The sequence below is a fragment of the Eumetopias jubatus genome, unplaced genomic scaffold, assembly GCF_037043125.1.
Source record: "Eumetopias jubatus isolate StellerSeaLion01/CBP00866 unplaced genomic scaffold, mEumJub1_p1.0 scaffold_2, whole genome shotgun sequence".
In the NCBI taxonomy this organism is placed as follows: Eukaryota; Metazoa; Chordata; class Mammalia; order Carnivora; family Otariidae; genus Eumetopias; species Eumetopias jubatus.
In genome coordinates this window covers 182,238,858-182,257,625 of record NW_028274808.1, presented here as the reverse complement: position 1 = coordinate 182,257,625, position 18,768 = coordinate 182,238,858, and the positions used below count along the sequence as shown (strand labels likewise).

The 18,768-nt window shown below is 38.1% G+C and overlaps 1 protein-coding gene across 2 annotated transcripts in view; it reads left to right on the top strand.

Annotated features, from left to right (window-relative positions):
• The first annotated feature begins 1,030 nt into the window (after nucleotides 1–1,030).
• The window catches only part of ZCCHC4 (zinc finger CCHC-type containing 4), a 46,334-nt gene continuing 28,596 nt past the window's right edge, over nucleotides 1,031–18,768 (top strand). For both annotated transcript variants that reach the window (XM_028090027.2, XM_028090035.2), the window contains exons 1-5: nucleotides 1,031–1,159; nucleotides 1,940–2,058; nucleotides 3,050–3,132; nucleotides 15,724–15,999; nucleotides 16,668–16,748. In XM_028090027.2, coding sequence (XP_027945828.1) covers nucleotides 1,033–1,159; nucleotides 1,940–2,058; nucleotides 3,050–3,132; nucleotides 15,724–15,999; nucleotides 16,668–16,748 — 686 coding nt within the window. In that variant the 5' untranslated portion in view covers nucleotides 1,031–1,032. The remainder of the gene's footprint in view (nucleotides 1,160–1,939; nucleotides 2,059–3,049; nucleotides 3,133–15,723; nucleotides 16,000–16,667; nucleotides 16,749–18,768) is intronic.

Genomic DNA, 18,768 nt, shown 5'->3' with positions numbered 1-18,768 from the left:
CAGGACCCCAGGATCATGCATGACCTGAGCTGAAGGCAGAAGCTTAACCAACTGAGCCACAGGCACCCCTGAAATTGTATTAAACTTGTACATGCACTAAACCTGCGGAGAACTGACATCTTCACTATGTTGAGTATTCTTAATGTAGTAACACAGTCTCTACATTTATTTAGATCGTTGATTTTTTTCATTAACATTTTGTTAATTTTTCATTAACATTTTATTGTGTTCTGCATACAAGTCCTGTACATATTTTGTTAGATTTACACCTAAGTATTTCATTTATCTGAGCAGTTGTAAGTGGTGTTTTATTTCTAGTTTCGGTGTTCATTGCATCATTCCTAGTACATGGAAGTATGATTGAGTTTTGTATGTTTGTTTACCCTTGCAACCTTGCTGAACTCAATTTCAGCTGGAATTCTTTTTGCAGATTCCTTAGCATTTTCTAAGGAGACAATCATGTCATATGCAAAGAGGGAGTTTTATTTCTCTCTCTCTCTGATGTATAAATGTTGATGAATATGCAACTATAACGTGCAACGGGTAGCGTGGCCCAAGAGGTAGAAGAGAACAGTGTGACTCTGACTTTGGGAAAAAAAAGAAGAGGATGTTTTCCTCAAACGCGGTTGCTGCAGCCATCTCTGTTGTCAGGTGCTGGTGGTGGTGATGCTGCCTTTTGGTCTTAAAACCCTACCAAATCTTTGCTCCAAAAAGTCATCTCATCTTCTGGCTGTATTCTTATGAGAGGAAGGTACTTGAGGTGCTGAGGGTAAAGCAGAAAATAGGTGAGCTTATTGCACAGATCCAGTAAATTGCCTGCAAACACCCCCACCCCCGGCCCCTACTACCAAAACCCCTACCCCTGCCCGCCCGCCAGGGATCCCATAGTCGCAGCCAGGGCAGAAGGGACTGCTTTTCGGGGCTCAGTTCCTCCTAGGCGCGCGGGGGCGCTGTGAGTCCTCGCGCGGCGCGGCGGCACTCTTTCTCAGCCTCCTCGGTATGGACTGAGGCTTTCGGGACGGTGGCGGGAAGATGGCGGCCCCCAGGGATGGGCTGGCAACAGTGGAGGCGGAGGGGATCGCGGGGCGCCAGGCGAGCTCAGGAGTGGAGGCGGTATTTCCTTCCGATCCCGCCACACCCGCCCCGCTGTGTCCTCACGGTGGGTGTGCGTCTGGGCTCAGCCGAGCTGTCGGGCGCGAAGGGCGGAGGTTAGCCTGAAGGTGCCTTGGGCTTCTTAGGGCTTCCAGATTTGTATCTTCCTCGGTTTCACCATGTGTGATGCCAAAAAACGCCCTTTCCTGGGGACGTAGTGTTTTCAGTTTACTTAAGAAACTGTCATAGAAAGTCTTCACTGTGGTGGTTTTTGCTCCGTGGCTGTTACATTTTTTTTTTTTTTTTTTTCCCCTCTCAAGGGAAGAGGCAGAGTCTAGGCAAAGGGGATGCATGTTAGTAAATCCATTGCCAAGTACTTGGGGATTTCATTGGTTGTTTTGCTGTCTTTTTATTTTAAAAAGTTAGGAGGAAGGATAGCATGAATTATTGCTCAGAAACCAGACCCAGTTTTTCTCTAATTTGTGGAGAGAGGATGTGCCCACATCCGACTCCAAAAGCTCAGATTTTCACTGAAAGGATAACTGGGTGGAGGTGGCAAAGTGCTCCGTTCTCTGGATCCCTTCCATATTTTTCGTCTCAGGACCCAGATCATTCACCGTGTAGACAGCAACTGACAATGGCATTTTCTTTCTGCAGAGACTAGTTTTCAAGAGTTATGCCTCAAGTAATCAGTGCCTAAATGTGATAGGGGGGAAAAAAGTAAACAGTGGGCTTAATTATGACAAATTGTGCATAAAACCAAATCAAATTTTAAGGGCAGTGAAAACTAGGAACTCGATGTAGATGACTATTGTTTGACATGTTTTTTTCCCCATTCTGGAACTAGGACCTACTCTTCTGTTTGTAAAGGTGAACCAAGGGAAAGAAGAAACACGGAGATTTTATGCCTGCTCAGCCTGTAGAGATAGAAAAGACTGTAATTTTTTTCAGTGGGAAGATGAAAAGGTATATCAACTTTTTAGACATTTTAAAAAATTTTTGATGTATGTGACAATTTGAGAATGTCTAAACCAATAAAAACATGCAACTTGAGCGTTAAGTGAGGTAAATCTCTTCAGATAGATGAAGATACTGTGCTTTTTGATTCGACAGACTGGAGTTTATACTTACTCTAAACTTACTCTGAGTGCTGATGTTGTAAACGACTGTCTCAAAGACCGTTCCCTTTTAAGACTCTGAGGTGTCAATACTGGGTGGCTGATCTTTTATTTGCAAATACAAATTTCTCCCTAAAGAGTTTAGGTTGTGATCATTCCAGGCAGTATTTTAGAAAAACATTTTTTTTTAAAGGTTTTATTTATTCATTCGAGAGAGAGAGAATGAGAGATAGAGAGCACGAGAGGGAAGAGTGTCAGAGGGAGAAGCAGACTCCCTGCCGAGCAGGGAGCCCGATGTGGGACTCGATCCCGGGACTCCAGGATCATGACCCGAGCCGAAGGCAGTCGCTTAACTGAGCGAGTTAAGGCTCCAACTGAGCCACCCAGGCGCCCCAGAAAAACATTTTTTTTTAAACATTTGCATTGAGCATCCATTACAGCTACTGTATAACCGAAGAAGGCACTTAGAGATATAGTTATGAGCTTGGTATCCTCTAGGACTCAGCTCCAGTTCAAGTTTCTGAAAGTTTTGTCTTGAAAAATTTCAGCTTTGTTAGGTTTATTAGAAAACCGTCTTGTTTACAACTCTTCTGCACACCTGTTAAAATCACCATGTGTAAGATAATCTCTCAGTGCTTTAATATGTTAGGTATTGCTTCATACTACTCTAGAACTTTCCCAGTTTAATGTGTTTTGTTTTTGTTTTCCCCTGAAACAGATGCTTGTTTACAACATTGAGCTGCTTTAATTGGCTTCTTGATGTCAGAATGTGATACCAGTTTTTCTAGGATGATAGCAAGTTTGATAGTTTATTAAATGGTGCTTTTATTCCTTTTCAGTTGTCAGGAGCTAGACTTGCTGCCCGAGAAGCTCATAACCGAAAATGTCAGCCTCCTCTATCCCGAACGCAGTGTGTGGAAAGGTGCTGATGTGTTGTCATTTTTATTTATTATTTTTGTTTTGTTTTGTTTTTCCCTGTGCCTTTGCACTTACTTTCATTTAAAAAAATTTATTTAAAAAAATAATAAAATAAAATAATTTATTGTGATAAAATATATGTAACATAAAATTTGCCATTTTAATATTAAGTATACAGTTCAGTGGCGTTAATTATATCCACAGTGTTGTGCAATTTCTACCATTACCTATTTCCAAAACCTTTTCATCACCCCAAAGAGAAACTCTGTTACTATTAAGCAGTGACTCCCCATTCCAATTCTTCCCAAATCCTGGTAACCTCTATTATACTCTATGGATTTGACTATTCTAGCTACCTCATGTAAGTGGAATCATATATTCGTCCTTTTATGCCTGGCTTATTTTACTTACCATGTTTTCAGGGTTCATCCATGTTGTAGTATGTGTCAGAACCTCCTTCGTCTTATGGCTGAATAATATTCCATTATACACACACACCCATCTTGTTGATCTGTTCATCTATCAGTGAACACTTGGGTTGTTTTCCTCTTTTGGTTGTTGTGAATAATGCTCCAGTGAACATTGGCATACAAATATCTGTTTGAGTCTCTGTTTTCATTTCTTTTGTGTATATACCTAGGAGTGGAATTACTGGATCATATCATAATTCTGTGTGTAGTTTTTCGGGGAACCACCAAACTCTTTTCCACAGTGGCTGCACCATTTTACATTTCCCACCAGCAGTGTACGAGGGTTCCACTTTTTCCACATCCTTGTCAACACTTATTATTTTCTGTTTTTTTGGTTATCTTAGTAGTTGTGAAGTGTTGTGTCATTGTGGTGTTGAATTTTGGGTCTCTAATGAGTAATGATGTTGATTATCTTCATGTGCTTATTGGCCATTTATGTATCTTCTTTGGAGAAATGTCTATTCAAGTCCTTTGTTCATTTTTTTTTTTTTTTAAGATTTTACATTATTTGAGATAGAGAGTGAGAGAGCACAAGCAGGGGGAGCAGCAGGCAGAGGGAGAAGCAGGACTGGATCCCAGGACCCTGGGATCACGACCCGAGCCAAAGGCAGACGTTTAACTGACTGAGCCACCCAGGCGTCCCCCTTTGTTCATTTTTAATAGGATTGTAATTTTTGTTGATGAATAGTGGGACTTCTTTATATGTTAAGGGATGTTATGCCCTTAACAGATACGTGATTTGTACAAACTCTCCTATTCTGTAGATTGCCTTTTCACTTTCTTGATGATGTCCTTTGATGCACCAGAGTTTTTAAATTTGATGAAGTCCAATTTATCAGATTTTTGCTTTTGTTTTCTTTGCTTTTGATGATATAGCTAGGAATCCATTGTCATATCCACTGTTAGGAAGATTTACCATGTTTCTTTTTTGAAATACTAAAAGAACTAAAACATTTTTGGAAGTTGTGAACATCTCTTTTTAAAAAAGCTTCATTGTTGAAATGCTTTATTGGGTGACTGGAATTGAATCCTAGATTTAATTCTTTGGAGACCTGTGAAAAGCCACCTTCTCCTGTGTCGTAGGCCTTGTTCGTAAATGCTGGGAGAAGCTCCTTAAGAAGGCCCTGGTCTGGGTTGCTGGTAACAAATAGGTTTTTACTCTCAAGGCAACTCCTTTAGTTACCTGGGCTGCTATGTTCAGAAGGATTCTGGGGTCTTATCTATGTTAAGTGGAAAGGAGAACTGGGCTCTCTTAAAAATACCTTTCTTGAACTTGTTACATTATGAAGTCTTTTGATGGAGGAGGCTGTTTCTTAAGATAACTTGATCACTCCTAACCAAAGTACTTAATCAGTGATAACTACTTACTACATGGAAATTCAATCAACAACAAAAAATATTTACAAGGGACTTAATGTAAATTGAGCACTACTGTGAGCTGGCTAGTGTGCTGTGTTTGACAGGAGAATTATGTAATCTTGCTAAGGTGGTTCACTTAGATGGGAAAATTAAGACCTGGTGAAGTTGAGTGACTTCATTAAGCTCTCACTATTAGAATGACTTAGCAGTGACTCCGACTTATGCCTCTGATTTTAAAATGTTGTTTTTAAACATAAAAGCAGATCGTAATTAACATATGTGTAATGATTTAAGGAGATTTAAGAAGATAAAACGTGAGTTATATAGAGATAAATGAGATTATCATAATGACATAAAATAGAATATCAAAGTTGCACAAAGTAGAAAGTAGAAAAACATCACCCATTGTTTCTCCCTTTGAACCCATCATCTTGTTCATTTTGTAGTATTTTCTCCTGGCCTTTTTTTTTTTTTTTACCTGTGCCAAAGTTTGTTTTACAAGATCGTAGCCATAATGTATACATAGTCTCTTGTACTTTGCCTTATGGATTTTATCTGATAAGCCTTTTTTTATGTTATGTTACCAAGGATATTGGTAATTCAGTTAAACTCTATAAGAAAATCTAGGTGATCTTGTTTCCTTGTGTAATAAAATTTTAGTCTGGAGCTAAACCACTGTTCTATCTTTGTACTGCCAGGGTGTGTTTTTTGATAATAATTTTGGAAATTCATATTTCATGTTAATTAGAAAATAAAAACACTGGCTAAAATGTGAAGTATTAAAGAATTTTCAAAAGGTCATTTCTTGGAGGTCATACTTTCATCTGTAATCTAGTGCTGATTCTTGAGAGCAGGTCTTAATAAAATAATTCTCAACATTTTAAATCATCTGTAACCCATAACCTTGGATTTTGTTGCCCAAGCTTGCTTGCTTACTTGCTTCCTTCCTTCTTTCCTTCCATCCATGTATTCATTCTTTATTGAGGGCTCAAAAAGAACTTAAAATGCTGGTAGTGGAGTTGAGATATGCAAAGATAATGCAATGCTAAGAAGAGTGTGCTAAATGTAGAAAATATTGATAGGAAAAACTGAGTGCTCTGGAAAGTCAGCAATGACGCAGCTACCTCATGCCATCGCCGATCAATACAGTTTAAGGACTTGAACAGGTTTTGAAGGGTGGGGAGAGGTTGAAGCTTTTTGAAATGTATCATTGATTTCGCTGCCTCACTTTGGGATTGATGCTGTCATGCTTGTATAGGGGCCTTCTGTGGAGTAAGACATTTGAAAGCAGGCTTTCCTCTAAAAATTTAAACTTGCAGCTTTTTAAAATCAAAAGTTTACTAACTTACTCTATGTTATTAACTTCTCTTAGATGAGAAAATTGAGACTAGCCGTTCATCATTGTGTGTAAATGAACCTAAGGATGATGTACTATTACTTGAGATTGTAACCGTTTTCGAAGTTAACTTTCTACAACTCAGTCATAAATTATCTTATGAAATCCGTAGTCCATTTGAAAGTATTAAAATGCATTTAAACATGATTCTTGTTCTATAATGCAAACCTTCATCTGTCGCTGTTGAAGTCACAATAGCTTTTCATTGATAATTTCTTCTCCAAATTGTTAGAAAGGAACTGTGGTAGCTAGTAAGATAAATTGGCCCGCGTTACTTGATTTTTATTATGGAGCTGGCAGTGCTCCGCAGATGTCTGGGTGCGCTACAGAACAGGATTTGATACTCTTTTTTTTAATCTCACTCTTTGAACCATGCTTTATATTTCATGTGTTCAGTTGACAGATTTACATCTTGTGTCTGAGATTTGACTTCCTGATAGTTTTTAGCTGCCTCTTAACGCCCTGAAATGTCATTCTATTATGTAGTATGTTGGCACCTTATTGTGACCTATGAAGTCTTAGAGAAGATATATTTTAATGCTAAAATAAGCATTAATTTATGTGCATCCATATAGTTTTGTTTAGTTGATATTTCATTTGGTTATGTTTTTTCAGAGCTCATTTAAACTCAGATTTTCAAGGTCTGCTATTAGGGAAATGCCATAAACATAATTCGTCTACTCCAGGAAAGGCAAATGGAACATCAAACAGAGATCAATAAAAATGACATTTCAAAATGCTAGCCTGCAAATTGTGAATCATGCTGAGCCATGCAGTGGAATGAATTTCTTCTGCCTGCCGGGTATGTGTAGAAAGTACAATGAGAAGAGAGCGCTGAGTAAGCCTCAGCCCTTACGCGCTCTCATGTTCTTCCTACCATACTTCTAAAAAACCTTGTTTCTGAATGTTAAATTTAAAGCAGTATACTTGAATGATTATGATGTGCTTTTGAATAGAAAGAAGTATGCCAGAGATCTCCCTTTATCTTTTGTCAAGAAAAGGTTAATAAACTAGCAGAAAAACTTTCTGAGAAACGGTTTTGACAAGGCACAAAGATATATAAGTGGAGGTTCATTTAACAGTATTCTTCTTTTCCTTTGTTTCAAAGTAATTAAACTTGGTGTCCTAAGCACCGTCAGAGAGTCCTGTGTATGAGCGAATTGTACCCCGGTCCTTCATGGTTTCAAACCGTCTTTCATCTCTTCCTGGTGATTTGGCAGCTTCTCCTGCCCTCAGTGGGCATCACTTGGTGAGAGATAGGCAGTCCTTCTGATTGTGTTTAAGTAACAGAACCTGACACAGCTTTACCTATGGGGATCTTCCTTCTCTTTTTTCCTTTAAGGCCCTTGATTGTTGTTGTCATTCTTTCAAGAATGAGTATTTGCTTCCCTAATATGAAACGTACGCTCTGTTGCTCCGTTTTAGTTCCCGACTACGTGTATAATACTTTTGCGTTTTGGGGACTGAAATTGTAGGTGATGGCAGTGACCCTCGCGTGTAGTTCCAGCAGTGCACCGTGCTGAGTTGAGGAGATGACAGCATGAAGGGCTGGGACAGGTTTGCACGTGGGGGGACCATCCCAGCTACGTCATGACCTCTGTCTGGCTGATGGCATTACATACCATATCTCAGTGTCATAGATGCTAAAATGTGAAAGCATATGCGTCTTAGAAGCGATGAAATGGAGGGACACCTGGGTGGCTCAGTTGGTTAAGAGGCTGCCTTTGGCTCAGGTCATGATCTCAGGGCCCTGGGATTGAGTCCCGCATCGGGCTCCTTGCTCAGCAGAGATCCTGCTTCTCCCTCTGCCTGCAGCTCCCCCTGCTTGTACTCTTGCTCACTCTCTCTTGCCCATGCTCTCTCTCTCTAGCAAATAAATAAATAAAAAATCTTAAAAAAAAAAAAAAAAGAAGAAGCAGCGATGAAATGGGATGGCTGGATCTTGCTCTGTGATCCAGTCTGATGGGCTTTCTTTTCGTGGGTAGATTTAGCTCATTTGCAGAGTGGATATAACAGGCATGCTTGATCTTGGTTTTGCTGTATTATTTTATGCTTTCTGGTTTTCTTCTCTGCTCTCTTTCACTATGTGGCATATGTTCTCTTTTTTTAATGTGTATTTCTTCTATTTTTTTGTTCTTATGGTTGCCTTTGTAGCTTTTTATGCTATATTTAATCCTTCTGTTTTTTTTTTTTAGATTGTCTTCATACATCTAAAAATGAGAAATGATGAACTTGTATATTTCATCTTCTCATCTCTTTCTCTACAGTCACCATCCAGTTTTGGTTGATTATTTCTTTTTAGGGATAACCTTTATGCCTTTCAATATTGCTTACAGCTTTTACTTGATTTTTCAGTTTTAAATGTTATCATTTGGCCTCTGACTCTTAACACATGAGAAAATCAGTATACTTACATGATCTCCCACTTTCTCTGCGACTTACCCCACCTCTTATATTTGGATTTATATTATTTTCATTTTATACTGTAACTATAATACTCATATTGTTCTGTTTTTATTCTGTGGTTAAATGGATTCGGTGCTTACTGACGGCCCCTTCGCTGTAGTTCCTTCATTTATCTCCTATTTGGCTAAAATTCGTCCTCTACTGTTTTTTTCTTTTTAAATAAAAGCCTTAAAGTAATCAGAAATTGTATTTATTTGTTTATTTTTAAAGATTTTATTTATTTTTTGACAGAGAGAGACAGCAAGAGAGGGAACGCCAGCAGGGGGAGTGGAAGAGGGAGAAGCAGCCTTTTTGCTGAACAGGGAGCCCGACGTGGGGCTTGATCCCAGGACCCTGGGATCATGACCTGAGCCGAAGGCAGATGCTTAACAACTGAGCCACCCAGGCGCTCCTAATCAGAAATTTTAAATCAAAATCCCTATGTGGCTATTGTATGGTTCCGTTGACATGAAATATCCTAAACAGGCAAATCTGTTGAGACAGAAAGTAGATTCATGGTTGCTAGAGGCTGGGGGTTGGGGAATGGGGAGTGACTGCTGATGGGTACAGGGTTTCTTTTTGAGGTGATGAGATTGTTCTGGAATAAGATTGTGGTGATGATTACTCCATGAACGTTCTCCATGAACATTCTAAAAACCACTGAATTGTACACTTTAAAAGGGAGATTGTATGGTACATGAATTAAATTTCAGTAAAAAAATAAAATATGTGGCAATGGAATCAAATGGCTCAAAAACCAAATAGAGGCTTTACAAAGAACAACACCCCTGCCTCCACCTGTGCATTTCCCCTTCCCCAGAAGCAACTATAGTCAGCTCTTTTGGCTAATTATTTTAGAACTTAACCTTCCTGTCTCTGAAATATAAAACATGCTCATACTGCTGCTTCTTGATTTATCAAGTTTTGAAATTATCTATTTCCTGTGAAAGTTGAGCGTTTGTCTTTCTCTCCTGCCATCTCCCCTCCACCTACCCCCCCATCCATACCTTTTTCCTACCCCATTTGAATATGGTTATATCACAATTTTGGTTAGATTCATGTTTTAGTGTTTGCATTATTATAACCATATAAGTGCTGCTCAGAGGTAAACCGTGTAATAAATCATTTAAAATAAGTTTTTTCTTTTCTACACAGCTTTTTGTTTTCTTTGGAGTTAATGATAGTCTTGGTTTTTTTTATTATTGTAGCTGCTGTTGGCTTATTTATGTGCTTATCACTGCTTCAACTGCAAACTCTCTGCCAGTTGTCTAAATCCTTTAAGAACATTCAGATATAGCATAATCCATTGGTTTCATCTTCTTAGAGAAATCTGTCCGAGGGCTTTCAGAAATGCTCTAGTCTGGAATGTCCCCTTTACCTGGCATCCACCTGTCCGTTAGGTTCTTCAGTAAGGACCCAAATTATATGGTTACCTAACCTGCGTTCTTCCAAGTCCCAAAATATTTGTTTACTTCCTTTATTCTTAAATGGCACTGATCCAACTATAAAATTATTCAGATTACATGTTTTCCTTGGGACATTTGCGGGGTTGCTTCACATCCTCCAGAGCAGTACTTCTTAAATGATCTCTGTGAAAGGATCAGTCTTTTGTTTGTTTGCTTGTTTTATGTTCTTGTTTTTATTCTCTACCCATTGGGATCAGATACTTCTGTAAATATAATGAAAATAAATTACTAGGAAAGAAAATGAAAAGAAGAGAAGACATATTACTAAGCCCACATTTTTTTATTAGTTTGAACAGACATAAAAGTGCTCTAATTGGTACAAAAATTTCTAAACATACTCTTGATATCTGTCTTTGTCTCATCAGGAACTGGTAACAGTTGACTGCCAGCACCGGTGCATGGCCAGTCTGTGAGGAACACTGTTCTAGAGTTAAATTTGGTATTGTACAAGTCTGATTTTTACCACCCAACAATTTTGAAATCTGCATTTCTGAAGATACCTTTATCTATGCTGATACTTGGTTGATCCTAGGCAGATGATGGAATTCTAGGTTGGAAATATTTTTCCCTCAGGATTTGGAAGGCAATGTTCCATTTACTTTTGTCTTCATTACAGTTGTTGAGAAGTTCAAGTTCAGAAAGTTCATTCCTGATCTCATAAATGACCTGTGAGCCATTTGATCCCTTTGTCTTTTTTTTTTTTTTAGAATCTTACTATTCCTACAGGTGTGACATTTCATGATAACCTATCTTGATGTGAGTCTGTTATATCCTATTTTGCTGGGGATTAGATAAATCCTTTCAAACTGGAAACTCGTGTTGTTCAGTTCTGAGAAATCTCCCAGATTATATTCCTGTTGCCAAAGAATGAAAAACCAAATCGCATGTGATTTAGGGCTGAGTACAACCCATTTCTTGCTTAGTATTTTCTGGGGTCATCTTTGCTTGTTTTCTTTGAGTTTAATTCTTGCCTTTTCATTAAAGCACTTTTAAAGATCTTTTATTATGGAAAATTTCAGGCATATACAAAAGCAGAGAGAATGGTATGAAGAATCTCCCACACCCACACACAGCTTCATCAGTCATCAGTATGTGGCTAATTTTATTTCACTTGTACCTTCTACTCTGACCTTCAGTGTAGATATTATATAATTTTACCCATAAATACGTTTCTATGTATCTCAAGAAATAAGGCCTTTGAAAAAAACATAATCACAATACTGTTAAAATACCTAAAAAAATGAACAATTCTTTAATGTTACATAACATGAAGTTAGTATTCACATTTCTCGGATTAGCCTGTAAATGCCATTTTATAATTGGTTTTACAAATCAGGATCCAGACAGGGTTTATGCGTTGTAATTGTTGATATCTTTAATCATTTGTTGAAGAAACAGAGTAATTTGTCCTATAGAATTCCTCACATTCTGGATTTGTTGATTGCATGCTGTAATGTTTAACTTTCATTCTATCCCTGTATTTCTTGTAGTGCTATTATCAGACTCAAGTTCAGTTTTAGGGGGCAATACTCTTTTGTAAGTAATGGGGTATATTTCCTTTTGTATTACATAGATGATGTCTGGTTATTCACTTTGTGTGATTTTTGAGATTGATCATGTGCACATTAGCCAGTCTATAAGCAGTACAATTGATTTTGTATATTAATCTTCTATCCTGTAATCTTGATGAGTTTACTTACTAGTTGTAGCAACTTTATTTATTTATTTATTTATTTATTTGACAGAGAGACATAGCGAGAGAGGGAACACAAGCAGGGGGAGTGGAAAAAGGAGAAGCAAGCTTCCTGCTGAGCAGGGAGCCCGATGCGGGGTTCGATCCCAGAACCTTGGGATCATGACCTGAAATGAAGGCAGACACTTAATGACTGAGCCACCCAGGTGCCCCATCAACTTTTTAAAAAATATTTCCTCAGGACTTTCTACATATATGATCATGTTATCTGTGAATAAAATTTTTATGTTTCCTTTCCAGTCTGTGCCTTTTATTTCTTTTTCTTGTCTCATCAGAGTGCTTGGAATCCCAGTCAGTGTTGAATAGAAATGGTAAAAGTAGACATCTTTGCTTGTGTCCCAGTCTTGGGAGGAATGTGTTCAGTCTTTTACCAATATGGTGTTAAGCTATAGGTTTTTCTCAGATGCCTTTTATCAGGTGGTGGAAGTTCTCTTCTGTTCCTAGTTTTCTGAGAATCTTTCTCGTAGATGAGAAAGTGCTTTTTTTCTGCATTTAATGATATATATATATTTTTAAGATTGTTAATATGGTGAATTGCATTGATCAAATGCAAACATTGAAGCAGCCTGGCATTCCTGGGCTAACCTGTACTTAGTCATGCTCTGTTACCTTCTTTATATACTGTGGCTTTGACTTGCTCAAATTCCGTTAATTTTTGAGTTTATGTTTATGAGGTTTATTGTTCTTTGGTTTTCTGATAACTTTTCTTTTGTTCTTGTTTGGCATTGAGGTCATGCTGGCCTAATGAAAGGAATTGGGAACTGTACTTTCCTCTTCAGTCTCCCGGAAGAATTCGTGTAGAATTGGTATTGCCTCACTGTCTTCTTTTTGGCATTGTTTCCAGTGAGAAATCTGATATTATTCTTAATCTTTGTTCTTCTGTACATGTCTTTTTTCTTCTGATTTTAAGATTTTCTCTTTTTCACTGATTTTGAATAATTTTATTATGATGCATCTTATAGTTTTCTTTGTGTTTCTTGTACTTGAGGTTCTCTGAGTGTCTTGAATCTTTTGATGTAATTTTTGGAAAATTTCAGCCATAATTTTTTCAAAATTTTTTCTGCCCACCTCCCTTGGGGGTCCATTTTCATGTATTTTGGTCCCTTGGTGTTTCATTTTGGATAATTTCTAAGGCTGTGCCTTCATATACACTGTTCTTTTTTCTGTGATGTCTAAATTGCTGTTAATCCCATCTAGGGTATTTTTCAGCTCAGACAATTAGAAAATATCTTTAAAGTTCAATTTGGGTCTTTTTAATATTTTCTATGTTTTTACTTAACAGGCTCATGCTTTTTTCTACTGCTTGAACGTGTGGAGTATAGTTACAGTAAATTGTCCTGATGTCTCTGTCTACTGATTATAGGTAGCATCTCTGTCATTTCTGACTCAGTATGAACTGATTGGTTTTGTTGGTTTTTATTTTGCCCCTAGTCATGGGTCATGTTTTCCCGTTTCTTATATCCGTGGTACTACTTGATTCAGTGCTGGCCCAGTGTCCATTTTACCTTCTTGTATCCTGTGTAGTTTTTATTCCTTTACATATTTTTGAGCTTTGTTCTGGAACACAGTTGTTACTTGGCTATAGTTTGATACTCTTGAGCAGGATTTGGCACACTACAGGGCGCAGGCCAACTCTAGTCATACCTGTTCATTTACGTTGGGTTTGTAGTTCCTTTTGTGCTACAATCACAGAGTAGGTGTAACAGAGAAACCAGATGGCCTGGTAATAAATATTGAGCTGATCCTGTACAGAAAAGGTTTGTTGTTCCTTGCTTTTGAAGGCTCACCTTTAGGCTTTTTGGCAAGACTAGAGCACCTTGAGGGGTAGAGCTAATTGCCCCCCCCACCCCACCCCCGAGTTAGTTACCCTCTTCAGCACCGTACCTGATGCTTGTGCTTTCTGAGGCTTCTCACTCGGGCACTTTGGTGAACAACCATTCTGTATCCTGTTGGGTGTCTGGCGATTGTCCTCCCTGCTCCTTTCCAGTGCTTCTCTCCCTCGCTCTGGGTTCTTTCTTCACATGCACATGCTGCTCAGTCGTCAGCGACCGACATGAGGGGAATCGTGGCAAACCATGCAGCTCTTTCTCAGTGTCCTGTCCAGAAAGGCCTGTGGGCCGCATGTATGTATTCTCCAGTACTCGGCCCTGTGAATTCTAGCCGCCCTTGCCTCCACCATTTCTCAGCTCTGCCTCATCAGATCGTTGAGCTGTGTTTGGGTTCTCCGAGCCCTGGTAACTGGCTCTCCACAGGCAGTAAACTGGGCAGGTGTAGACTCCCTCATCTGGTCCCTTCTCTCATTCACTGTTGGGCTTCTGGTTGTCCATTATGTTACTTTGTCTGTTTAAAAAAATTTTTGAGGGCCATGATGGTAAATCTAGTCTCTGTGACTCTATCATGGCTGGATATGGAGGTCTTCGACCCTTAGCATTTAATAACGAAAGGTAAATTCAGTGTTTCTGTTGCTGGAGAATGTCCTGGTTCTTTCTACTGCATTTCATGTCTCCTAAGACATGAAATGTCTTAGGCCCTTTTCTCTACTGACATTCTTACTTTGAATTACTATAAAATTTCCCCTGATACCGCTTTCCCTTTTCTTCCCAGCCATAGATAAAGCTGTCAGAAGCACAGTTATCATGGAAATAGAAACATTTAAATTACTGGCACGATAAGCTTATTTCTTGCTGTAGCCATTCAGAATATCGATTTGTCACTGCCTTGGGTGCTTTGAAGTGAAGCTGTGCTTAGATATAAAAAGTTTTAAAACCCACTTTGATTCTATGTGAAGTTCACAGTTTTTACAGTGCAGTTCTAGAGGTTAGTTCAGTTGAAACTCTGTGACTCTTCTTAAACTGTTAAGAATCCTTTAGTGCACTATTTGACATGCTTAGATTTAGACATTGCCGACCTGCTGTAGGCCTCAATATTGTTGTTTGTTTTTCTTTGGTTTTCTTACTCTGATTTCATATCTGGTACAGCATATACAATATCAGCAGTTTTAAAATAACGTACCATGATTATTTTCTCTCTCTAATTATCTCTAATAAAATGAAAGGAGAAAAAAAAACCAAAGTGGTAACTTTGAAATCAGATAGGAGGATGACTTGAAAGAGATCAAATGGGCTCAGTATGGTTTTTTTTTAAGGCTTTGGATATTGTCTTGCTTTTTTGGGGATGAGCTTTTTCAGAACTGCTTTCCTCAGTGCTGCTAAGAATAGAGAAACTTTGTAGGAACAGTTTTTCTTTTAGGAGGTAATTTCTTGCTAAGTATGCCATAAAAAATTGAAGAATGACCTTAATTTCTCATTTGAAAATGACTGTCACATTGAGCCAGACTATTTAACACTTCAAAGTTAGAACACATGGATTTGTCAATAAATTTAAACGTGATAGTAGTCTCCATTACTACTAAGTTGTTTAAGTAATATATTATGTTCACATTTTAAATGGATATTGATCCTCATTCAGTGACTGAATTGGAGCATCTCAGTTCTTATAAAATTGCTGATTCTTTTCTACTTTGTAGGTATGCAGCCGGACATAAATTCTAGCCAACATTCCACAGATTTTTTTTTTTACCTTGGCTTTTTTACATGGTACTCTTAAGGAAGTAATAGTACTTTGTGCATACTAAAAATAGCAAACAAATTGTCTTTAAAACCACAAACTTAAAATATATTACTTTGTGTTTAATTATGTCTTGAAGGTACTCGAAGTTTATTGCGTTGTCCCTGTCTCAGAGAAAGTTTTGTCAACGATGTCAGCAACTGCTGTTGCCAGACGATTGGGAGAAGCATCAGGAGCATCGAGTAGTAGGCGATATTTCTATCACCCAGTTGAAAAGGCCCAGTCAGCTTCTTTATCCATTGGAAAACAAGAAGACAAATGCCCAGTATTTGTTTGCTGATCGGAGCTGTCAGTTCTTGGTAGACCTACTTTCTACCCTTGGATTCACAAGAGTACTGTGTGTTGGAACACCAAGGTATGTTATATGATTTTTTAAAAAACTTCTATGCCCAGTATTTAAACTGTAAGAAAAAATTATCAAGTAGTTATTTACTATGTTCTGGGACATAGCGTTGCAGTTTTAAATATACAAGAGAAGTATAAAGCACCGTCCCTCTCTTGAGGAGTTTGTAATCTATATTACATTTGAGAGAAATCTTTATAGATTTCTGATATATGATAGGAGATTCCTTCTGATTTGATTTTTTAATTGCTTATAATTTTAGACTTCTCCTTTTCAAGCAAGTTCTACCTTTTAAAAAAATATTTAAAAAACTGAAACCTTGGTTATATCTGCCAAATTCTTTTCAGTGTTTCATTGAAATATTAGAAATACCAGGAGAACATTGATGGGGTTGTTTTTTTGTTTTTTGGGTTTTTTTTAAGATTTTATTTATTTATTTGAGAGAGAATGAGAGCCAGAGAGCACGAGAGGGAAGAGGGTCAGAGGGAGAAGCAGACTCCCCGCTGAGCGGGGAGCCCGATGTGGGACTCGATCCCAGGACTCCAGGATCATGACCTGAGCCGAAGGCAGTCGCTTAACCAACTGAGCCACCCAGGCGCCCGGGGTTGTTTTGGTTTATTTGCTTATTATCTGTGGCATTTGTAATTCCTTATTAAGTTTGCTTTCATTAATTGTTTTAGGTTGCATGAGCTGATCAGGTTGAAAGCATCAGGTGAAAAGAAGTCTAACGTTAAAAGCCTTTTATTGGATATTGATTTTAGGTAGGTTTATAAAGTATGATATTTATTCTTATTCGTTGTCTCCTGTTTCTGTTTAATGTTTTTCTCTTATTGTTTATTACCTATTACAATCCTTTAATGTCCAGAAGTAGTAATTGGTTAGAAGCCACCTTTTTAGTCATATAAACTGCCCTTGTAATCTTCCATATTTCAAACAGGAAGGCAGTGGATTTCTTTTTTTTTTTTTTTTTTTTTTTCTTGCTGGGTGTGCTTCCTAAATTTTTTCAGTGAATGTGTCTCATTGACTTGGGCTTGTAATTTAGAGATAAATTCTTACTGAATGAAATTTCTTCTCATACACTTATTTTTCAAAGATAAATTCCAGGATTTTATTTCATCGTGATGTTTTAATATATTTACTTTAATATTTAATTAGTTAATTCATTTTAATTCATTTTATTTGTTCTCATTCTTTTAATAAATTTTATTTTAACACATTTTATTCATTGTAATTTATTTTAATATATTTTACCAGATGATGTGCATATTGTCTTTCACTGGATATAGCCTGAGGTCAAGGGAGTGCAACCAGGGAATAGACAGGTCTTGCAGCAGAGGGTTAGCAAACAGATGGAGTCTGTGGGAGAGGGTCAGAATTAAATGGCATCTGACGTGTTGGGACAAACAGAGATGAGACTGTTGGAGGAGCACAAGTTGTGGTTCCCTTTAGGTGGTAATTTAGTAGCATATGTGTCCATCCACAGTCTCCGGGATCCTATAAACTTGGAGTAGTCTCACTGCTTTCCGTAGCTGTTTGAATTCCACAGATTGTGGTGAGACTCTAAAACACTGTGTTGTTAGTATCTTTTACCGGTATATTGAAGGAGGCAGGTACTGTGTTTCCTTTTATTTAATCTGACAGGGTCTGTTTGGCCAATATTCCAGTATTTGTTGGAGAGAACCTATGAAATTACATGTGCTTTCTCTCTAAAAACAAGGTGGACAGATTTTTGAAGTGTAAAAAGTCACAACAAGAAGTACAGCTTTTATAATTTATTTTTTATTTTTTTTAGATTTCCAGGTCAACTTTAGGGTGTCTAGTAGAAGCAGCTACATTTCTCAGAAAGAAGCCACACTTTCTGTAGCCTTTCATTCCCTGTTAACAGGACTAGCACAGTTCACTAATCTCTGCTTAACATGAGTGATGCTTGGCACAACGGAATTCCAATGGTGATAATACAGACTTTTTAAAGAGAAACTCAATTTTTTTTCTTAAATTGAGATACAGTACCCTGAAAACCCACCAGGGTTTAAAAACCCATTAACGTGTATATGCCAGTGGTTTGCGGTATGTTTGTTATGTTTTGCAGTAATCACCCCCATCTGGAACGTTTCTGTCACACTGAAAAGAAACCCTCTCCCTAATTCCCCCTGATGATCAGTGATCTGCTGTCGTCTCTGTGGGTCTGTCTGTCCTGTGTGTGTTCCATACATGGCATCCTGTCGTATGTGACCTCTGCTTGTGGCTTCTTTCACATGTTGCTGTGTTCATCCAGCTCATGGCACGTAACAGTACTTTACTCCTTTTGTGGCTGTATTGACGTTCCACTGAATAGATATATCAGATTCTTGTTTTACATTCCTTTCCTAAAGAATGACTGCTAAATTATTGTAAATGTATTATTTTAAAGGTAGAAGTTTAACTTTGGGGTTCTTATCGTAACAATACAAACAATAAATGGTGTTTGCATTGAGTGCTAGTCCCCTGTGAAACCCTGCTCTACCTCAGTCAGTCCTCACAAAAGCCTCCCCTGTACAGTAGGTGCTGTTACCCTCCTCATTTTCCAGACGAGAAAATCAAGGTACGAAAGAGGTGAAATAACTTGACCTCACAGTGATGAGTGGCCAAGTCAGGATTCAAACCCAGTCAGTGTGGCTCCAAAAATTAAGATACCCTCTGGAAGTAAATTTGCTTTTGAACTTGTATATAAGCCTTTTTTAATATAGCCCATTTCTCTGTTGTCGTCCTAACGTCTCTCCCTGTCTCTGTCTACCCCCGTGC